General features: G+C 43.1%; 1 protein-coding gene across 4 annotated transcripts in view; it reads left to right on the top strand.

The window, feature by feature from the left end:
* Nucleotides 1–23,886, top strand: part of PTGFRN (prostaglandin F2 receptor inhibitor) — a 66,736-nt gene that overhangs the window by 10,505 nt on the left and 32,345 nt on the right. For 2 of the 4 annotated variants that reach the window (XM_017830806.1, XM_017830804.1), the window contains exons 2-4: nucleotides 17,582–17,947; nucleotides 18,799–19,218; nucleotides 22,304–22,687. In XM_017830806.1, the coding sequence (XP_017686295.1) occupies nucleotides 17,582–17,947; nucleotides 18,799–19,218; nucleotides 22,304–22,687 (1,170 nt within the window). Of the gene's footprint in view, nucleotides 1–17,581; nucleotides 17,948–18,798; nucleotides 19,219–22,303; nucleotides 22,688–23,886 lie in introns of those variants that run through there. The other 2 variants (XM_017830805.1, XM_017830807.1) reach the window with 2 other exon arrangements.

Here is a 23,886-nt window from a genome sequence, read left to right as displayed (position 1 = left end):
TAGTTTCTGTGTCTTTAGTGAGACTGCTAAATTCCTCACAGGCAATTGTATATACCCCTTCTCTTGTAATTTGATATAAAATTTGCTCCTGTCACGTTTACCACGTTTAAAAGAGATCTCTAGCACTTCCTCGGAGGCAGTGGTGTGTCTGGGTAAGTCATGCTGGGTTTGAATAGTTGTCCCACTTTGCACATCTCTAGTCTGGCTGGCTGTGTTCTTGTTCTGCTGTGGCATTTTGCCTGGTTCACGCCTTTAATGTAGCTGGGAGGGTTGGTGGGAGCTTGTGGGGGATCTGTCTTTCTGCTTCAGCAGCCTCTGCCATGGGAGCCTGAGACTGTCTCCTAGCCAGCCTGCCTGGACTGAGGTGGTTCTCCTTCTTGAAAAAGATGGCATGAATGCTTTGTATTGAAATAGATAAAGGGCAGTGAATACCTGCTGGGAAACCTGAATAGCGCTCAGGCAGAATTCTGCTTATCTGGTGGTATATATTGTTGGCGTTTCTAGGAGAGTAGAATCTCTCTCTTGCCCTCTTTCAGAACATCTGTTACTGTGCCTGAAGTCATCTTTTGCCTTCCTTTTTTCCCTTCCATTTGAATCCACTTCTACCTAAATAGTCGTCTTTGGAGCATCAGAAGTGTGAACGCCAGCAAAGATTTTTCTCAGGTCGACTTGGGTGTTTTGTTCTGCAGCAAAGTCACTATAGGTAGAAGCAGTGGAGTGTGTACTTGTGATAGGGCAGAACCGTGAGAGACTGTGGGACTTGAGCTGAGCTGCCTTTGAGCTCATTGTGGCAGAATGATAGCAAAGGTGTAAGAGATTTTTTTCAATAGGATCTCATTGCCTGTGAAACTTCGCAGAAGTTTCTTACTGCATCTGTTTCAGAAAAAGGACGTGTGGCATCTCTTGTGACTGTCACAGCTGGCCTAATGAAGGAGCTCTGACTTAGAGCACTGTGGCTACATAAATATTGCTACTGTGTTCCACTGAAATTTTGGGCTAAGCTGTATAAATATGTATCCTTCCTATGGAAAACAGGGTTCTGAGTATAACCTCTGCTGAGTTCTGCTGCTTAACAGAGGTTTGTTTTGGTGATAACCAGATGACTGACCACGCCTGTGACTCTTCCCAAGCTGTCAACTGCGTACTTACCTTTTCTTGAAGCGTGTGTCAGCTAGGAGATAACTGGGTTTGATGATTTACAGCACCGTGCCCGAGAGATGTCTTTCCCATTCACATTTTGTAATCTGAATAATGTGATGCGAGCACAGCTTTGTTAGATTTGTAAACTCGTGTGATGATTAGAAGGGAAGAATATATCTGCCAGGTGGATTAATGAAGATGGTTCTTTTCATCAGTAGAGAGATTTTTTTCAATAGGATCTCAGAGAATTCTGGGAGATCTCACTGATTGTACTGAGAAACTGTAGATGATGGGCAGGTAGTGAATTTCTTGCATTGAACTGCTAAAAGATGAAAGTACAGTAGTGTGAGCAGGGTAGGCAGAAATACAAATACCTTAAAACTGCCTGGGGAAGATAATTACTCAAGTGTTAAACTGATTTATTCTCTTTGGTAAAGAGGATCTCCTTTTACAATAAAGGCAATGAGTGCTGCTTTTCAATCTAGGGACAGACTGGACTTCTGTACTTTAATACTTCCTAGCAATCCCTTGTCCAAAGCTTATTTATTCCTTGTGAAAAGAACAAAGATCTTGAAATAATCTGTGTTTTGTCTGGGGAAAGGCAAAACCTGATCTAGTTGTGTGCTTTGTACCCTGCATTTTGACTCTTGGTAGGCTTAGGCTATAAAACTAGAAACAGTGGAGGCATTTGTTGGCTGCTCTTGCACTGCGGCGGGTGCTCTTCTGCTTGAAGTCTTTGAAACGTCATAATTTGATGTTGTGGATTTTAACAAGTTTAAGCTGCTGGGAAATGCTCTTCAGATTATTAATCTCTGTTCTTATTTCTGAAAAATTAAGTGGGGAGGCAGGAGGTGAGGTGGGAGGAAAGTTGTACAGTGAACTAGAGCTCTGTAAATTCTGCATGTACCTTCTATTTAGGTCTTCACTAGCAACAGGAGTGCCTTTGTTATTTTCTTGTAACAGTAGTAATACTGATTGGTCTCTAATAATAAATAAACCTTCTACAGGATAGTGCTGTTAACATGATTTATGACTGCCATTCCAACAAGAGAGCTAAACCCAACTGGTTTTGTGATGTAGTAAAATAAAAATATAGTGAGGTGTGTAAGTAGTACTTAGAAGCTCTAAAATGTGAAATTACCAACAGTGAAGAAATTAAAAGGGAAATAAACAGTTTTGCTTTATTTATATATGAAAGGCTTGTCAGTCTTATTGTTATGTATTGCTGACATTGGACATTGTTAGATGCAGACCTGGGAGGAGGACACTTTATTTTTAAACCATTCATTGAGAAATCTGAGTGCGTGTATACTGTGTCTCTCTTTGAGTATTAATGAAGGTGTATCTCCTTTTCTTTTGCCCAGTGGGGCTTAGATATAACACTGACTTTTTTGAACAATGCTCTCTCTTCAGATGTTATTGTGAGGCATGAGAGCAAGGAGAATTTCCTGATACTGCACAGCATTCAGTCCCTTACTTGTTTATCGTTCATTTCTGTTTTCTTTCTGTTTTCTTAGGTGTAGGTCCATGTTTTGTGCTGACAATCTGAAGGATGTGTCAGTTCACGTAGTCTCTAGTGCTAAGGCTGGTGAACAGGTCTCCTTGATGTGACACGGCTTCCAGGACGTGTTCTGATAAAGGGATCAGGGTTTTCTCTGCACATTGGGACAGCAGTGCTTCATGCTTTGGCTTCCTGGGCCTAATCAGAAGTACCTCTGGGGAGTATTAGCTCTCCCAGTGCATTGAGTACATACTTTCTTACCTGAGGGCTGTTTGCCCTCAAGTGAAGGGGACAGTTCAGGGAGACACTTGTTTGCTAGAAGTCTCAAAGATGCTTAAAAGCTACTACTAAGACTCTTCTCTCACAGTTTAAAAGTGTGCACTGCTAAGTCTAGTGTCTGTAGCAAAGTCCATCCACAGCTTTTCAGGTGAATTTCAGCACCCTTAACTTCCTAAATTGGTGATCTACTTTCCACTTCTGCGCTCTATATTTTATGTTGGTAGCTGCTGTGGTTGAACTAGACGTAATTTCTTTTCCATTGATATTAAAATTATTTGTTTGCATTAATGTTGGTAGAGACTTCTGAGGCTTAGTCTGCAGTGCACTATTGCTTTTGGAATGTGCATTTGAAACTTGAAATGTTGTCTGTAGTTATGATGCTATGTACGTGTCCCAGTGCAGGATCCACAGAATGGCTGGTGTGATCCACAGAATGGCTGGTGTGCTGTCCTCTGGGGTGAAGTTTGACTGTAGAGTTTTCTGTTCTGTTGAACAGTGTTATTATGGGACACAACTGTTCTTTCTGACACAGCAAATGTGAGGATGCCTAGGGTGCAGGCAGTCTGCTGTCTGCTTCAGTGTAAGCTGATTATAAGTGTTAGTTACTGAATAATTTCAGCATATCTCAAGTTTCACCCAAATATTAACAGCTACTTATTCTGTACGTAGGTTGTCTTGTTAAATAGTGTAACCTAGAATAGTTCTACAAGGAGACTGGAGCAGAAAAGAAACAATTAAGCATTTTCCCTCTGGGTATCTTTCAAAAATTGTATTCTCCTCCTCTTGCTATTTTAATATCTTGTTGGTTCTCTACCCGCCTTTCACTCTTGTTTCATGCTCAAAAGGATTCCCTTGCTTCAGACTTTTGAGTTACTTGAAAATTCTGTGTTCTTTCATTCCCTTTTTTCCTCTGTTCTTACTGCTGGGCCCAGCCTGGGTGCCACTGAGGAGCAGCAGTTAGTAAAAGGGTGCAGCTGCAGAAGTGAGGGAGGGCTGACACCAAAGATCCGTTCATTCCCGTGTCTTGCCTCAGACAGTGACCATGAGCGGGAGCCTAGGGAAGAGTGAGTGCAGCCTATTGCTATCCTAGTGTATCATCTCCTGATCATCTGTAGCTTGGGAACTTCTTAAGCTAGAGGTGGTATCCTCACAGAATCACAGGATGGTTTGGGTTGGAAGGGACCTTAAAGGTCATGTAATTCCAACCCCCCTGCTGTAGGCAGGGACACCTTCCCCTAGAGCAGGATGTTGAAAGCTCCATCCAAACTGGCCTTAACCATGTTTAACCTTGGCTAATTCCTCCAAGTATTTGCTGTCTCGTGGCTGTTGTGTTGGGCCACCTCTGAAGTTTTGTCTTCTGAAATGTGGCTATGATCGGCACCTCTTAGCCGATCTGACTGTGTGCTAACTTTCCCTTTCTCTTTTAGCACCTGTGGTATTGACTGTCAAATGCTGAGCTTGCCAATGACAGCAACAAAGTATCTGCCTCCAAAATACATTTCTTAAATGTATCATGGGAATAACAGGAAACATTTTAAGAGGTGTATTTAGGCGTGCTTAGCTGAAAACTACTAGTTAAAGGCTGAAACCTAAACTCTACTAAGACTCCAAGGGGTAGTATGTTGTGATAGTCTTTTACTACATGTCTAGATCTGCATTTTCCCATGTCTAATTGCATTAAATTCTCCCAAAAGCTTAAATGTGTGTGCCGTGCTGTAGTGCTACGTGTTACTGTGTGTCCCAGGGAGGCTATTCTGAATTGGTTCTAGAAGTAAGAGCACATACTGCTGCAAACACCGCGAGTTAATCAAAGCAGATAATGGTGAAAACTTGCTGGCATATAATCTAAAGGGAGAAAACACTTTCAATTTGTGATGGGGAACATGAAAAGACCGCTGGTCTTGTTTGGCCAGGTGCTGAATTGATGAGCCTTGCTATTCCACTGCTGCAGGTAATAAAATACCTGCATTGAATACAGGGCAGGGTTTTCAGAGGTGATGGCTGAAAGCCTGAAACTTTACAGAGGAGACTTGGTTCCCCAGAAGGTTAATGCTCAGGGCTTTTTGATAATTGAATCTCTTAATTTCTTGAACTAGCAAACTTTTGTCACAGGAGTGGTTTTGTTCTGTTTTTTCCTTGCTCTAGAAGGCACAAGTAGAAAAGTGTTTGTTTTACTCCAGGACTGGGGTAATTGGGAGCGGAATTGTACCAGGTGCTTGCTCAGTGCTTTGCTGGTTTCTGAGTCTCTTGTGTGTTGTCCACATGCACGTACCCGCCCACCTGTTCCAGAAAGTCTCTTCTTTTGTCCAGTTAAATTAATCTTCCAGTAAGTTAAACAGCAGCCACATACAATACTGTTTCCTTTCATGTGTGAGAACAGCTTTCTAGAGGTAAAATTCAGAGGCACAGACAGCTAATTACACAGATAATTTGCCTTCAAGCTCTTGGAGTCAGTGAATGCCAGGAAATTTTTGACTCTTGCATGCTTTTTTGAAAATTTTGGCTGTTAAATTTGTTGAGCAGGGATAAGTGATGCTGCAAAGTGTGGGTGGTTTTCATATCCTATCCATACATGTGTTCATGGCTTAGCTCACACTTGTGATTTAGGGAGGAGTTTCCATTTCCACGCTGAAGTTCAAATGTGAACAGTCATTTAAGCATCCTTTAGGAGCACAAGCATCCTTTAAGAGCACACAGGTTGCACCTTCATTACCATTTTATTTGGAGAGGATTGAATTTCTGAGGTGAATCTCCTCACTGTCCCAGTTTTCTGCACATTGCTTTTTACTGGGAAGCAATCTATGTGTGCAGTTAGTATTCCTGTGGATGTAACCGAGCCAGAAGTGTCACTCTAGGAGCATATCTACTGTGCTTCAGGTGCCTTGGGTATATGGCCCATGGCACCAAACCTGGTCCATTGCAAACCCCCAGACATGCACAGTGTGATTTTTGGGGACTCAGCACCAGTTGCCCTCTACAGCCTTTTCTCCTTTTGGACTGTGCCAGTAGACAGTTGTGCTAGTCTTAATTTTATGTGTGATGGGGAATATATTTTTTTTCTTTCTTTTTAAATGTTGGAGAAGTAAATAAACAGCCTGTCTTGAGTTCTGTCTACTGATCTAAAACCTTATTCTCAATTTTCAGGAGTCTTAATGAAATCTGTGTTGTTATTTGTCTCTTTCAAATAATGAAGAGTGCTGTGGCATGCTTGTTTTCAAAGCCAGCTGTTTTGCAGACCCATCTGGGGGTAATTTTATTTAACAGTCTGTGCGGGGGTTGCACAGACCCTCTTAAAGACCTTGACTGGAATCCCTGCGTGCCTTCTAGATGTTGTTTTATGTCCCTGACCTCTCATCTTTTTCTTGTCCAGACCTCTTTCCTCCTCTTGCTTTGGGAGAAACAATACTGTAATGAAAAATGTCTCTTCCTGAAAGGGGTGATGGTTTTTTTTCCATACCAGAGATGAGATTGCTGCCTTTTCTGGGGCAAGAGAGTTTCTCATTGTCTCTGCCACAGCAAATAGAAGCTCAGAAGCAACAAGTACTGTAAATACCTTGCAGTCCTGTTCTCAATTACAGAATTAGTTATGTAAATCTTGTATTAAAGGAGGAAGAGCCCTGATGTCTCTTAAATCATGCTCTCTGTGTGCATGCATGCGTACAATTCCTTGTCTAGGAGAAAAATATCTGTGCTCCTGACATGCAGGCTCCACAGAGATTAGCATACTAAACAGCAGTGCTCGGCATGACCTGGAATTGGCTTTTAGGGGCTAATTGGATCTATGGGCTTTGAGAGAAGGGGTTGGAAAACACTGGCCTCTGGTTTTCCAGATTGCAGACAACAGTATGGATATGGTGGTTGTGTAGCTGTCCAAATGAAGTCCTCTGAGGGCACCAGTTGATAGAGCACAAGCAAGGTAACTATTTGGTATTGACTTATGTCTTCTTTGCCTAGCTGTACATATCTTTTTGTTTTCAGCTTTACGCAAAGAAAACAGTGTGATCCAGTGAAATGGGCACTAAGCCTGAAACCAGGAATGCCTGTTATCTGTTCCTAACTGTTCCTGTTTTCCTGCAGAAGTTTGGTCTCATTGGTCCAAGTAGATCTGCAGCTGAAGACCTGGCAATAGGTGTGCTGCTGCGCTTGCCTGCATGTGCCAACGGGGCACAGGCACTCATCCTCATGCCATAACACCCATTCTGTGTGCATCTACCCTTGGCATCCTTAATGTGGCTGCTTGCTTGGGGATTATTTATGGTGAAGATGAGACTGTTAGATAATTAAATTACAGACGAAAAGGGTTACTCTATAAACTCTGAGATCCATCCCTCCACTGGCTCCCGTGGCTGCAAATCAGTTGTCAAAGTGTGGAGCCACGGTGGGCCTGTGCCATATGCTGCCTTGCTCAGCAGTTCCAGCAGCCCTGCTGTCCAGCCACCTCCTTCCGCAGTCTCTCCCAGCAGGCAGAGTGGAGCTGCCCTTCAGGATCCCAGCTGGAGGGTCTGAGACCCTCGTCTGTGTGCTCTGGGTCGTTCAGTGTCAGGGCTGCTGATTTCTGCCATCAGGCTTTTCTCTGTTGCAGCTTTTGCTGGAGCTTCTGTGATACCTTTGCTCGTCCAGTGGGATGCTTGTTAGGAAACGAGTCTCTGCATACTGAGATTGCAAGTGAACCCCGAAATAATTTTTGGGGAAGTAGAGGTTAAGAGTAATAATATCTGGATTATGGAAGCATGTGATTTTCCCAATCTCCTCTTCCAATCCCCTTTAGATAGGACTTTGTCTGATATGGGTGGAGCATTGGGTTAAATTGTGGTGGACAAGTGCCACCAAATTTAAGCAGGTAAAGAACACAAAAATAAAACAACAACAAAAAAGCCACATCAAAAGACAAGGCAAAACAATCACCCCCCAAAAAACCCACTGCACAAAAAACTCCAAACAGCTGTTGATGATTTTTTTTTTTCTTGCTTTGCTTTTTGGTTTTAGTATAATTGTCAGTGAAAAGTAAAATGGTTTATATTGGTTTCAGCACTTCTTATATTTAATACTCTTACATTTAATAGTGTTTTGAGTAGGATTTTTTGTGTGTATTACCTAACATTAAAGATAACTTGGAAAACAAATGATTACTTCACACTAATAAAAATCAATACCTTCTGCTTTTAGAAAAAAAGGGGATGATGATAATGGAAACTATTTTTGGGAGAGGGGAGGAGGGAGCATTTCAGGATTTCCTTTTTCAAATGCATGATCATACTGTACAAATTATAGATTTGTGAAACATGTGGATATTGCTATTTGTGCATCTTTTTAAAAAGTCTTCTGACAAAAATGCTTTTTCCTAGCTTTCCAGCTAGGTGCTGTGTCCTGTTTAAAGTCATGCTGGTAAAAAGAGTAGCAGCTTTCATAGTTTTAACATGATCTTTCTGGGATTTGGATTTTTTGTTTTATCTTGGATTTTCACTCAGTGTATGATTTTTACTTAAAGTAGATGCAGATTTAGAAATTATCTATTCTGATTGTTTACTCCCGTTAAATCCAAAGAAAGTTCAGTTTAATCCTAGTGGTGTGCTGCCTTCCACATAGAGCAAAGAAAATGGTCTGTCTCTGCCCAGAGGAAATTGCAGGATAGAACAAATAGATTTGGACTGCTCTGCTCACTTCCAGCTGCTCTGGGAAAGATTTAAGATAGCAGATAAGTGCAAGTTAATGATGTTGCAGAACAGCACTGATTTTAATTCTGTATATTCCGGTTTGGGGACTCTTTAAAAATATTACTAAATGTATGCATTACTCGAGTTGGAATTTGTATTACGTTTTTTTAACTCGTGTCCTTACTCCCCACTGAAGAAAATGTGAAGATATTTTAAATACAGCATTTCTGGAAATATTTGCAGCCCCGTTTCCAACTGTGCTGGCGCTTAAGCCTTGACTTGTGGGCTTTACTGCTTTGTCAGCTGTTTTCCTTAGAAATATTGAACTTCTCTGCAACACAAATTACTTCTGAGGAGGAACAACAGAAAATCACCTGTCTTGCATGGCAGTCTAAATACCACTTCCAGAATCCCTGGATTTTTTGGGTCAGATGTCACCAGGTAACCTAAATGGGCTGCTCTGGCAGAGTGAGTAAAAATGGAGTTCTGTGAGACTGTGTGGAGGAGAGTAAATGAGGGTCATTAGCAGGGACAGGTATGTGTGGCAGGTGAGAACCAGGAAGAAGTGACATGTTGATTCCTGCATTTCATTGTTTTGTTTTTTTTTTCTCCTTTCTTTTTTGCTCCCAGCTGCATTTTTGAGACTTGTCAAAAGCATATCCTTAGATACAGCCTTTTATCTTTAACTGTCAGTCAGTGGCAGGGAAAGGAAAGAGATTACATGTGATGGAGTTGTTTGACATCCAGAGGAATCTAAAACATGATCTTTAGTATTAACTTGGCCCATTAGATGTTTGTTCTGTTTGGACCAGTTCTTTGGTGCCATAGTTCTCTGCCTGTCAAGGACTGCTCTGTTTAACAAACTAGTCTGCTTTGCACAGTTGGGAAAGGTTTATATGCTGCTTCTTTCCCCTCTACCTGCCACATGCCTTGGTCTGCCTTCCAGTAGCACACTCTCCCCGTGACCAGGAAGCAGTGGTGTACAGTGGGATCTATGCTGACATCAGCTGGTGATGGTGTTTTAAACTTTAATTGCATATCCACCCTGGTTTCTGCCTTACAAGCTTCCACTGCAGTTCGCTGGTCTCTTCTCCTTGTATTGTAGCATGAATAATCCACAGAAGCACTTACAGCTAATTCCTGTAGCTCGTTTTGGCACAGAATTGAAATGGGTTATGTGCTTGGGTGAAAGAGATGCCAGTCAGCTGATCTTCAAAAGAGTGAAGCTGAACAAGTGACCAGTGCTTTATTCCCAAGAGATGGCAGGAGAGGCAGTGCTGCCTGTTGCAGCTCCCTTAGCAGAGAGACATGGAAGAGGGAGATGCCTTTCATTCCTGTGAGACAGTTCAGTGATATTTTTCCAAAACTGGTCATTCTGGACAGTGATCAGATCAACTGCTGATATCTTCAGTGATATAGTGTGTTTTATATGGAGAAGTATTGTTCTCTTACTGACTCTGTCTTTTTACAAGACCTTCTACTGCTGTTTACAGATCTGAACTTGCCAATTACAATGTATTTATCCAAAGTAAGATCATCCAGACACTCTGTAGGGCAGAACAGATCAGGTCTGACTCACTGGATATTCATTTGGCCAATTGTGCTGGTGTTTTGTGTATTTAGAGTAATAGTGGTGGAGTGGGGTGGGTTTTTTTTTTTGTTGCCAGTGGTTACATTTATTTGTTTATAAAGGGGTGGGGGAGAAGCATGGAAAATCTGCTTAGTTTTTCTGCTGAGCTTAGGTGGTTGTCTGCCTAGGTTCTAACTGTAAACAGCAGTGGAAGAGAAATTTTTCAGAGAGCTTCTCTCCACTGATGACAGGTAGAGCTTAGGGTAACTAGTCATGTAAGTCAGCAAACAACTAACAGTTATACAGAAGGCTGTGAGAATTTGAAGGTGACACCACAGCATAACTTAACTCCTTGACTAATCTTGTGGCTTTCTATGATGGAGTGACTGCACTGGTGGATAAGAAAAGTGTATCTGAGGTCACCTACCTCAGCTTCTGTGAGGCCTCTGACACAATCCCACAGAACATCCTTGTCACAAAATTGGAGAGAGAAGGGTTTGATGGCTGGACTGTCTGATGGATAAGGAGTTCCTTGGATGGCTGCATATAAAGAGTTGCAGTCAACAGGTCACTGTCCAAATGGAGATGAGTAAAAATGTCCCTCGAGGGCCTCTATGAAGACTGTTAAAGTGGCTCCAGGGAAGAGCTGGAACACCTTTCCTATGGAGAAAGGCTGAGAGATTTGGGGTTGTTCAGCCTGGAGCAAAGAAGGCTTCAGGGAGATCATGTTGTGGTCTTTCAGTACTTAAAGGGAGCTTATAGGAAAGTTGGAGAGAGACATTTCACCATAGGACAGGGGATAATGGCTTTAGACTGAAAGAAGGCAGGTTTAGATTGGATATTAAGAAGAGATTCTTTATGATGAAGGTGGTAAGATACTGGAGCAGGTTGCCCAGAAAAGCTCCATCGTTTGAAGTGTCCAAGGTCAGGTTGGCTGGAACTTTAAACAGTCTGGTCTAGTGCGAGATGTCCCTGCCCGTGGCAGGCATGGTGGAACTAGATGATCTTTAAAGGTCCCTTCCAACCCAAACCATTTGTGCTTCTGTGATAACTTTGTCCTAGTGAAAACCTTATGGTTTGCTTAGGTGCTTTCGAAATCCCGTTTATTGGCGGCGTTAGGTGAGGGGGGCGAACGGCAAAGACAGCAGGTTGTTCCTGTGCTGCAAAATTAACATTCACACGCTTTCATGTGAATGTTAATCCATGTGGTAATAGATGGAGTTCAACTGGGAAGGTACTTACTCTTTCACCCTGTGCTGGAGATGTGGCTTTTCTGAGGTATCTCAGATGGAATGGAGATAAAAGCAATCCAGCAGCCTTGCAGCTTGATAGCATTTCTGAGGCTCCACTTAAGATGCAGTATGTGTTTCTTCATCCTGATAGAGATAATGGGTTTTAAGCAATTACACCCAGGCTAATTCCTTTTGATAAGAGCTCTACATTATCTAAAAAAAGAATCCTAGCCGCCTGGGAAAGAACAATGTAAATGTCTCTCTCACGGACTCTCTCATTTGCTCTTCCCTGATATCTTCAGATGATATGCTGCAAATCTTTCAAGCCATAAAAATCTGTCAGTCTTTTTTTAGGTAGGGAGTGTTGCAGTCAGGGAGGTGTAACACTGCTGTTGGCTTGCAAAGTGTGGAGGGAGCCCTGTGTGCCTCAGATGATTCCAAGCTGCTGTGGTGATTACAGCTTTGACATAAAGAATCAAATTTGGTCTCTTTTAAAGAAGCCCCTTGTCCCTTCCCTGTGCAGGCTGTCTGATTGTAAGGTGTGGGTTGCTTCTGCTGGCTAGAGCGATCTGAATTTTGTAATTTGGAAAGAATAGCAAGAGCCTACCCCTTTATTCAGCATATCTCCCAATCCCCTACTGTGTGTTTGTACTGAAAGAAGAGTATGATGATGTCATGTGTTAAGCAGGAATGGTAAGACATCTCACTTATTTAGCTTTGGGGTTTTTTTCTTTTATTTTTGAGACCAGTAAAGAAATTTCAGTAGTTAGCTGCATTTCTGGTACTTAAATAATTTCTTTTTTTGCTTAATCTCTCTGACTTTTCCTCTCAGGCATATACAGTGTAGGATAGAAAATTTACCTGATTGCATTTAAAAAGTGGAGGAAATCCCAAAGCAACTTGTTGTTTGTGTAAATGTGTTACTTCTAGGAAAATAATATTATAGATATTAAAACAAAAATTGCCTTAACAGTATTGGAAGGTTTTCAAACATTATAGGCATGTTTGTTATAACTTGTTCTTTCTCTCCCAGATAGTCACAGATGACATTCTTGATGTGTAGCTGCCTGATGATAACTGAAAGAGAAGAGGCAAGGGGAAAAGGGGCTGGTTGGAGATAGGGATTATAATCTCCCGTGCTGATATGCTTTGGCTCTCCTTCCCAAGAGAAGAGCCTGTGAATACGTGGTGTGCTGCCTGTGCCTTCACCTGCCTGCTCACTAGGGAAAGTCCCTGAATGCTTCTCAGCAGGAGCCTGATCGTTTCTTTTTAAAAAAAACGGAGGGAGAGGATTTGTGTGGATGTGACTTTGGTGGAACAAAAAAAAAATATGCAAAAATAAAATCTTTTTTTCTTTCAGTCTGTAAAATGGCTTTCATGCATCACACACACCGTAGTTAAGCAGTGCAGTACAGATGTGGGAGGTTTGGGATTTTGCTGGAAAGAGGAGACAGAGGCCACAGCTATCATGGTGGGGGATCCATTGCTCATAACTCCAGTGTGGCTCGTACTCCAGGAAGGCTTGTCCCTGCTCAGCCCCCTCACTTACACAGTGCTGCAGCAAGGTCATGCCTAGATTGGAAATAAATGGAGGAGTTCAGGGAGGGAAGATCCTTACCACCATTTGCACAGCTGGCTGCAGTACTTTTTTTTCCTGTCATAAGCTGTTGTGAATCTGAAAGGGCTGCTGTATTTCCTTCCCAGACATGGTAATGTTTAGCTGGCAAATGAAACAAACTTTTGTTCGGAAAGCTCTTTTGAGATGAAAGGCGTCAGCAAAGTTGTCGCTGTGTCTCCTGTGACTGCCTTGGTTGAGGAGCTGGACTGTGTGTTCTAAGTCTTTCTGATGCAGAGGCTCGAGTGCTTAGTCTGAGCCAATTTACTCATTCGTTAGCTCTTACTTTTTTGGCTTTAATTGGCTTCCTACTGCATGTCACATTGCATTTTCCTTTGGCTGGCGGATGTGGAGTCGACCTCCTTCTCTGGGCTCCTAAGAGAACATGTTTTCTTATTAGATAGAGCTGTCTGGTGCAGGCTGGAGGAAGCACCTTGTGAAAGAGAGTGCTGAAGCACAAGTATGTTCTTTGCAACAGTAATTCCTTCTCAGCCTTGTGGACGACTCCACAGGTTACTTTTCATCTTGTTCTTTCAGAAGTGATATGTAGGTGCAAAACATGTGTGAAGATGAAGCTCCTGGAAGGCTTTCCACATCTATAGCAGTGTCCCTAATCCAAGAGGAAATCCCTAGCAGCCCTTTCCGTCTGGAGTTTTGTAGCTTGTTCAGAGTTTAAACAGATTACCTGTTCTGTAGATCCTGCACTATTTTGGTACCTTGTTTTCTTGGTTATCCTAAAAATGACAGGTTGCTATTTAATGTACTCAGACTGACTTCACAACCTATCCAGTCATCTGCTTTCCTTGTTCTCCTTTTTAAAAGGATTTCATGTAATGACAGCAATGAGATGGTGCATCTAAGTAATGGGACAAATTAATTTAAGCACTGTATGGACCATTGCTAGGGAACAAATGCTAGCCCAAAACTGCCTTGGCTATGTCTGTGCTGTCTTGCCTCTGTATTATTCATATGGCAGACCCCAATTTATTATTATCCTACCTTGAGCCCCACTTTGTCTGTGCTCCCGGTGGAGTATTTTGTGCATTTCACTGGGACAATCCTCTGATCAAGTGCTTGGCAAATAACCATTAAGGCTTTGTGGTTGACTTACATTTTGTGTGTTTGTGGCCCAGCTCTGCAAAAGGACCAGTGCTGCACAGCAGTCCTGTCACCAGTCTAATGAGCCCAAGGAACAAGTCCCATGCCTCATGTTTGTGTGCTGGCCTCCTTACAGGTGCTCTATTACTATTTGTTTTGGAATATAGTTCCTTGCAATTTCATCTGGTGGTCTGGGTAACTCTGTAAAAAGTAAAGTTTTGTATTTAAGCAATTAATCTTGTGCTCAGGCAAGTTTGATGTCTAGCATTGCAGTTTATGATACAGAGCCAGTTACTGAGTTCTTACTAAATACGGATCTTTGGTGAGCTCGGTGATACTGAAAAATACTGAATTGTCAAACTTCTGTTGTTTTCTGTCACTAGTGTATACATTGTTTTGTCCTCCTCCATCTGTTTCTACAGTTAAATTGGATTCAAGTGAATTCATTAAGAACATGTCACGTTATATTACCAGTGAAATATAGTAGGTGTCATGAAAAATAAATGTTTCCAACAATTTTACAGGGTTTGAAGCTCTCGTATCATGAGAGCTGAGCTTCAATTGCTCTGGGAAGATGAGGGAGTGTATGCAAGTAACACAGGTCTCTGTAAGAATAAAATATTTGTAAAAGCTCCTCACTCATCTGCCAGAGTATTATGGAGCTCACCCTTTGCCAAGATCAGTGTCTGTAGCTCTGTGCCTTTTGCTACAGGACGTGAAATACTAATCCCTAATGCACAGCAGAGAACGTAACACCTTGTTTAGTAGCTAGAGGTGTTCTTGCTGCAGGATGAAAGGCAGAACCTTGAATTCACAGCCTGCTGGGTCACTTAGAAATGCAGCTCACACTTGGAGGATCTGCCCTGTGCACGCTCATGCTCCTCCTTACCTGTGGGCAGGGCACAGCAGGTGCTCGGCAGGAAGTGCTCATTCTCTTGTGTTGAGATGTTGCCTCAGCTCCTGCCTTATGAGAATCCTAATTTATCTTAGTAACAAATCTTATTGTTTACAAAGTATAAAATTCTGTTACACCTTGTCCCTTTTCTCCTCTGCAGCCTGTTCCACTGCCCTCCTTTCAGCCTCGGGTTAAACAGGAGTTGCTTGTGGGACTGTGCTGTGAAGAGGGGGTTAGTCATTGCTTTACAGCAGTAGGGCACGGACTCCGAATAGATCCTGGGAGGAGTCCCTGTGTGCTCCTCTTTCCCTTTGGCTTGCCTTTTCTTGGGAAGGTGCTAATCATCCCCTACCTTTATTTAGTGTCAAAGGGTCTTTAGTGACCTTGGAAGAGGAGAAACTGGGCTGTCGGTGCTAATCTCAAACACAAATGTGCAGCCCTTGCCACATTAGTCATGCCTTTGTCACCTCTAGATTGGATTAGTGCAGTGCACGGTATGTGGGTCTGCAGCTGAGGACACACGAAGAACAGTGTTGTCTGCTTGTTTTAATGTCATGGGAGAGTATTTTCTAGAGAGATGTCAGTGTTTGAGGAGCGCCCTCAGTCAGGATCCTGAGCTGACTTCCCACAGTGGTCTGCTGGAAGCTGGTTTGGCTGTCAGGCAGTGCTTTAAAGCTCACCTGCTGCTGTTACCATGTTCTGTAAGAGGATAAGTTGGAGGATTGAATGCAACTTAAGACTTTGTGAGGAAATACATATCAGAGCGCTGTTGCTTGCTTTATTTTTTGTTGATTGCTTTCCTGTATTGATGATTTTGCTGTGTGGTGCTTGGGTTAGGAGAGATGTCCTTAAAGACATCTGGCTGTGGAACAGTACGTTGGCAATGGAGGTTTTTCTCTCCAGTGCTCATGTGAATGGTGCAGAGAAGTCCAGTCGTTATTAGGGCTAGTCAATCACTTAATCAGGTACATAATAACAGTCTTCTGGGAGGGATATAAGGGGTAAGAGATTAACCCCAGTCTGCATTACAAATAAGTTTAATGAAGTACTGATGTTAAATACAGAAGGTCATGGCAGTGAGGAAATTGGACTATTATGGCTGAGCCTGGACACGTGAACAGCCTGCAAAGTAAAGAGCGTGGTAGGAGTTACGAACTGGGGAGGTAAAGGCAGTGTCAGTTCTTGGTTGAACTGTTTGCTGAACTGTAACTGGGGATAAAAATACCCTTTTTCTCTTGTAGTTGTGCTCAGTGTGTACAGCTGCTTGTGTAGTTTTTAAATGGCCACAGAAATCTTATTCTTTAACACATCCTCCTCCACACTGCTCTGGAGGGACATGCTGCACTTTATAACAGGTTCTCCAGTGGGTAGTTTCTGTCCACAAGACTCTTTTGCCCACACTGGGATACCTATTGGTATGATGGTTCTAAGCCAGCGAGTGGGGCCTTAATCTAGAGCAAGAAGATGTGCAGAGTGATAGAGGGGGAAAGCTCAGCAAGTATATTGGTGTTCACGGCTTTCCCAATGTAACTGGTGAATTGGAGCTGTTGTGGGTTGCTGTACTTTCTGCTGGGGGGTTGTTTGTTTAAATTTGGCTTTGCCTATCCCAGATCAACCTTTGGTCTAACTGCTTTTGATATTGCTAGGCATCTGCTTGGTTTTATCAAGAACTATCCTTCAGTGTTCTGCCTTCTGTTCTACCTGGCCACTAAAATATTTTGCCGTGGATATGGAGCTGGTGGGATGCACTAGGCTGTTCATGTTTGGAGACTGAATTTAGGTAGGTTTAGGTAGTACCTATCTCTGAAGAGATTTCTCTGACTGGAATTATGAATCAAACCAGACAATCCCAGAAAACATGGTCTGAGCACCGTGTGTTCCTCTGCTTTGGAGGGAGCCTGATGTGCTTATGCTCCCATGTTCTGGGCTTTCACCAAAGAAGAAAAGTGTGCTAGAAGTAGGTGTGGTTGCAGAAATCCGCTCAACCAAACCATGTCTGTTATAATCAGTTCTTTCTTTTAAATCAGTTTGGAAGGCAAAGAATCTCACCTGTGTTAGAGAAGCCATGACCCTTCAGGGCAGCAGTGACTATGCTCATTTTTGGAAAACATAAACTTAGAGTTCTCATGGCCCTCAGACTAGGGGAGAGTGCGTTTCCTGTTTCAAACCCTCCAAATGCTATCAGCAGAAGTCTTATGAAAATTCCTGATTAGATTATGCCCTCATTGCAGTAATGAAGATCACTTAGTGTTGTTTAAGCATCTTGGGTAGCACTTGGCTTGTAGCAGAGATACTGCTGCCCACTGGATCTATGATAGTTATCTCCTTTTTTTTTATTCTTTACAATTTTTTTCTCCATGAGTGTTTTGTTGCCTAGTGTGGCATTATATAAGCAATGAAACCAAGATTGCCCACACTAAAAGTGGTGTGTTTAGGAGCTCCTGCTCCAGTGAGATTAAATCTTAATGGGAAATATTGCCTTTACTGGTTCTAGCTTTGTGTGGAGTGGGATGCCCAACCTTATTAGATTTTTTTTTTTTTAAGTCTATCCTGGTAATTTCTTTAACTGTGTGTTCTCTTTTCATTCCCCTGCCTAGCTTTCTGCAGAGGGCGTGTTGTGAGAGTGCCCAAAGGTCCTCTGATTCGAGTGGTGGGCACGGAGGTGGTGATCCCCTGCAGCGTTAGTGACTATGATGGACCCAGTGAGCAGAACTTTGACTGGGAGTTCTCCCGGGACACTGACTTCGTGCGGATAGTGAGTACCTGGGATTCTACCTTCACCTCTGAGGAGTACCAAAAACGCGTGGGCCGCGGGGATATCAAACTGAGACGGAGCAGCAACGATGCTGTGGAACTTGTGATTAGAAACATCCAACCAGCTGACCAAGGGAGATACAAGTGCTCCACGCCCAGCACTGATGCCACCGTTCAGGGAAATTATGATGCAGAGGTCCAAGTGAAAGGTATTTCTGAAGAGTGAGGTGTGCTTTAAATTTGGTTTTGATATTGGTTATAGATGTACCCTTAAGAATGTTGAATTTCTGTTGTTTATGATCGCTGTGATTTTTTTTTTTATTCTTTTTTCTTCTCGTTCTTGTTCAATTCTCCTAAAGCCAAAATTGAAAATTGAGAAGTATGATAGCAAAGGCATTTGAGGTGAAGAGTGTTTACTATGAACATCACTTTCCTTTTTTTTCTGTCTAATAAATATGTAAATAAAGCACTAAGCAGTGGGTTTTCTGAAGATGTCTGCAAGTATTTCATGTCCTTAAACCTCTGTGTAGAGAAGCTAACTTTAGGTAAAAAACCACAGGCTATCTTTCTTCTCTCTCACTTTTAGTGTCATTTAGGGATCTTTCTGTATGAAAAAGGTAATCTTCCTTTTGCCCTTTAGAACGCTGATACTACAGTCACATCCTATCCTTGCTCTCTTATTTAGAGCTCTTCAGTAATAAATTGGGAGACTATTTTTTTTCCCCAATGTCTTTATCTTTTACTCCCATGAAAATCAAGACAATTCTGGACAGGAATAGACAGAATGATATTTGGATGAGAAACTGAAGTGAGGAGAAGGATAAATGAATTCTTTTCTTGGCTTGTTTAAAGCAGAGAATTTCCTTTAATGGTTTTTTTTTCAGCTGAATTTCCTTGTTCCCGGAATATATTTGTGTGTGGAAGAAGAAATGATTGTCTGGGTGTTGCTCTGTGGTAGTTTTACTACCTCATGTCTTAACAGGTCAGTGTGGGTGTTCTCTTCTTGCTTCTTTGTTATGATACTTGTGTTTTTTGGTCTTTTATTCTTCTTTTTAAACAGTGATTTCTGACGGCTTGTCCGTGAGCGGCTCAAAAGGACGTTCCTCGATGCCGCTCCGCCTGTCTGAGGGGGACTCCTTCAGGCTGCGCTGCTCGGCAGTTACCACCTCTCCGGAGCACACTCACCTGCACGTGACCTGGCAGATCAAAAGTGGATCAGCCTGGCGGGACATCCTGTCTTTGACTCACGAGGGCAAGTTCCAGCCGGGTCCCGGCTACGAGGAGCGGTACCGCAATGGAGATATCCGCCTGGACACGGGAGCCAACGACACGTACCGCCTGTCCGTGTCCCAGGCGTCCTCGGCGGACGGGGGGGCCTACAGGTGTCTTGTGAGCGAGTGGGTGAGAGGGGCCGATGGCTCGTGGCAGAGGATCCAGGAGAAGAACGTGGAGATAGCGAGCGTGTCCATCCAGCGGACGGGTGAGTGTCACTGATGGGCCGGGTCACTGCGGCGCTGCCTCTGCGCCGTGATGCTTCGGGAGCAGAAGCTGGCTGAGCTGGAGGAAGTGAGGATACATTCCAGGAGAACCCAGAGGGCTGTCTGAGTCAACAGAAAATGTTTGGCGTGGTTTTTCTAGCTTTTATTTTGGGGGGCAAGAGGGGACTGATGGCATGTAAGGATTGCCTGGAACCTCTTAGATGCCTAGGCCAAAATTTTATTTCATCCTTAGTTCGCTTTAGATGGCTCTTGGTTTTAATATTTCTTAAATAAGCGTTGTCTTTAATCACTGAGCACACCAAACCTTTGCTCTCTTCTTAATATAGGGTTGCCCCCTAGCACTAAGCAACTGCACTTCCCCTGTGAATGTGGCTTGTGATTCAGTGATAGGTGTGAAGCTCTTCTGTATGTTGTTTATTAAAATGGCATATCAAGAAAAAGGAAGAAGGCAGTGATAATTTAACAGGACAAATTATTCAATGATTTTTATCACTGACACTGGATCACTGGTCTGATTGCTCTACTGTGTTGGCAGGGGTCTAGGACAGTAATGGTTCTGTTAAACACATCATGGCATGCTTGACTACGGAGACAAAAATACATACAGTGCTGTGCTGAGGATATCCAGATATCCCTGCCCATATAGATTTCAGGACTAGATGCACTAAGCACTTAATTGCATTAGCATTATCACTGCTAGTTTGAGGAGGGAGAGTGGGGGTGTGATGCATCTTATCACTCAATGGGTGGAAAAACAGGCAATGATGTTCCCTCAGAAATATGAGATTATCATGGTGTTTTAGAGGTATTCAGACAGTAAGGGTATCTTTTAATTTTTGTAATCCTTTAATCACTGTAAGGAGAACCCAAAACCCTGGGGTTTTTTTGACTAGTTCATTTGGATGTAGTTTTAGTATCCTGGTGGTACTTAGCCTGTGAAATGTGACGGGGTCAATCTGCCCCCTCTTTTTCAGGGTGTCTGTCGCACAGTAAAGCTTGCAGGTGCTCTCTGCTGAGGCAGGATTTGCCTAATTAAGAGGTGTAATTCTATGTTTTGTCACACTTGGAGAGTTTGGTTTAAGCAGGTGGGGTTTAATCAGTGGCTGAAAAGAGGGTGAGGGGTGGCCAGGACCAGTAGTATTATAGTTTTTTTGATGTGGTTTGGGTGTGTGGTTTTGTTTGTTTGTGGGAAGTTTTGTTTGTTTTTAAGAGTTTTTTTGCTTTCACTTTTAGCTCAGTCATTGGCAACATTGGCACTTTGTTAGGGGTATGAAGTCTTTTTCAAAGGCGTGCTAAATGGGATAGGTTATTCTCCAGCAAAAAGTTGTATAGACATCCTGTAATAGGACTTGGAGAGAATCTTGTGCTGACATCCGAAATCTCTGCACTTGCATGCTAAAATGAACTTGAGTTGTAAATGGTTATATACCTATGGGTAAACTCTCTCCAAGTCCCTCTGTGTACATATTCTGCCAGATTCTGAATGCCCATCACTATTTCATGAAGAAGAAACGTTCCTCGGAGAAACACTGCTCTTAACCTTGCAGATGAATCTTATTTTGTATTCTGGTTATTAGTCTGTTAAATTAGCTAGGCTTTCCCACTGATTCCAATCCCATGATAAGACAGTGAGGCAAGTCCCAGTGAGATATTCATCTGGACTTTGTTTTACCACTCAGGTGGGGCTTGCTACCCTCTGTTCAGTTTGACTGCTCTGTGTTATCAGGTGGTGAGGGGTGAGATGAGCATTGCTTGGTTTTACTGGCAATACAGTTCTGACTGCTCAGTTTGGCTCTAGCCTTTACACGTTGTCTCTCATTCCGGGTGGTAATCCTAGGAAGTTTTTACAGATGGGTAACTATTATGTAGGAGAACATGGCTTTACACAGAGGTCACTAAACTGCAGCAGAGACATAGCTGGCTGTATAAAGCAGGTGTCAGTGTTCTTATTCATGGTCTTGGTTGTAGGTCTGCTGAGAAGAGCCACTGCTCAGTGCTGTAGCAGCCCTGTCCACTGGCCTCAGCGGAGACTTCTAAGGGCAGCCGAGTTACACAGTGTGGGAACGGTGCCGCACTGAGACACAGATCTAATCTTTAGGCAGTGTGGAATGAGGGAATGAGCAAGTGAAGACATGTGGTAGGCAGGTAACTTGGTGAATGATTTGCACTGAGTGTTACAAATGAACACACACAGTGCTGCTGGTTCACCTCTGGCCAGTAACTAAGGACAGCTTTGCTACATCTGGCCTTGACACTGTGATTCTGTGGTTTTCTTTTAACAAAACTGTGGCCAACCTGGAAAGCTAAAGAATGCAGAAGGTCCTGTTTGCATGCTGACTGTGACCATATGTGCTATGTATATTAAAAATATTCACTAGCCAGTGGAGGAGATTGTTAAATGTGTTTTCAGTGGCTGTTGGTGTTGCTATAAAGTCCCCAGTGTGCATTCTCAGAGCAGTAAGTGAAGGTGTCAGGAGTATAGGGAGTTACTGCTGCCTTCTGTTTGCTTCCATTTCATTTTTCTGCAACACACCTGAGGTCAGTCAGGACTCCAGCATGTGGCCATCGCTGCTTCTCATCTAAATCTGTTCTGTTAGAGGAGCTCAAAAACATGTCATCAGAAACCAAGTTGAATTCTAATGTAGTCCTAGTGATTTCTGTGGATGCTTTCTCTTCTGAGAGATAGTTCCCAAACACTTTGACCCTCCTGTGGGAATGGAAAATCCTGTACACCTTTTCCTGCTGTGTGAAGGTGACATGTGGTCTGTGACTGGGACAAAACCTTCATTGACCATTTGCTGTTGAGCTGCAGAAATGCTGTTCTCCCTCCCTTTCTCTTCCCTGCCCTCATCACACACCCCTTGCTTGACTGATAATGTGTACTCCCTTGTAATAGATCACTCGGTTCGATGTCCAACAGGCATTTGAAGGTAGGGCTGCTGAGCTGCTTCAGAAGCTCCTGTTATAGAATGTGAAGTCCTGAATAACTTACAGCGGATTCCTTTTATTACAAATAACGAATAAAAAAGTATTTTCTGTTTGAATTTTTGTGTCTCTATTTCTAAGCTCTAGATGTGGTCATCTCAACAAGCAATGTGTCTGTGACTGAAAGAGACTCCCTGGATCTTACGTGCAACATCACAACAGACAGGAGTGGTATTTTCCAGGCAGAGGTGATGTGGTATTTTTCTGCATCACCTGATGATACCTTGGCGGATGCTCAGCTTTTGCTGAGCATGGACCGTGATTCTGTTGTCAGTGATTCAACTCTGATCAGCCTGAGCCACGTAGACAGGAACTCCTATCGCCTGTTGGTACGGGATGTGGACGTGGAAGACTCCGGCTACTACTTCTGTGAAGCAGCTATCTGGGTACCCCTGCACAATGGGAGCTGGCACAAGGTGGTGGAGAGGACGTCTGCACCAGTCAGTGTGGTGGTGACAGCATTAGGTGAGTGATTCTGCTTGCAGACTTCATGGGTAATGTTGCCACTCAGTCCTCGGTCCCATCAGAAAAGGGAGAGGACCTTGAGGAATCTCTCCTGCACAAGTTTCTCTCTTGTTTGCGTCTATAGTCTGTATGTAGAGTGTCTCTCTCACGTAAAATAGATATATTTCTCACCTAAATGAGAGCTGGGGGCAGAATTGGCGGAGCTGTAGAACTTGGTGTCTGTTCCCAGCTTTGACTGGATGCAAGTATCCATGCCCAAACCCTCAATGTACCCTTTCAGATCCTCTTGTCATGAGAAACTGGTGGCACTGTCCAGTTACAAAGGAAGAGCTCCTCCAACATAAAAGTACTGAATGAGGCCAGCATATAGAGAGCCTGTTTTTCAGCAATAAATAGCTGTGCCATAAGGTTAAATCCCAGCGACAATGACTTTAAATGTTGCGTTTTACCATTGTGCAGAGCAGCTGAGCCGTGGCTGTTTCCAAGTACACTTGTAATGTGTGCTAAAGTGCACAAGTGATGAATGTCTTCATTTCCTGTCCTCATTCAGCCATTCAAATTGCACATTCAACTAGTGAGTGTTCCCTCCTTCCCCCACTTGCACGCGTGTTCATGCGTGTACAGGTGCACTGCGTGCTCGTGTATTCTCTCGTAGTGCCTGTACCTCTAGGACTGTTCCTTACTCTTTCCGTTCCAGTTTGGCATTATTTGGGAACAGGAGAGAATAAAATCTGCTCTTCAGCAGATGTTTGGTTGCTAGGGAAAGGGAAAGTAGAATAAATTTTCGGCAATCGAGGTTTTCGTCTGCATCCAGAATTCACGGACTCCTCCTCTTTAATGGAAGTTAAGAGCTGCTGGAGTATTAAGTCGTTGAACTGTCAGTGAGGCTGTTCTTTGACAGCTGACAGAGTGGAGGAATGAGGTTTATCCAGGCAGCCTTTTATTCTTTTTAAATCCTCTGTTTGAGTGTCTGTCAGGGTGCAGGGCCTATCTGGAGTGGTGCTGTCAAAGGGAAAACTCTCCTCTCGGCGGTCCTTCCCCTGCCCGCAAATAAAACAAACCTGAAGGGGTTTTCTAAGAACTCGAGTTTCTTGCAGCTTTTTCCTTCTTGTGTTCCTGTCTAGAGAAGAGTTTCTGCTTTCATAGTCTTTGTTGCTGTGAAAATAAGAGTTGGCCTTGAATGCCTTCTTTTTGGAGGG

This window comes from Lepidothrix coronata, unplaced genomic scaffold, assembly GCF_001604755.1.
Source record: "Lepidothrix coronata isolate B3197 unplaced genomic scaffold, Lepidothrix_coronata-1.0 Scaffold183, whole genome shotgun sequence".
Lineage (NCBI taxonomy): Eukaryota > Metazoa > Chordata > Aves > Passeriformes > Pipridae > Lepidothrix > Lepidothrix coronata.
This window is presented reverse-complemented; position numbering and strand designations above follow the sequence as displayed.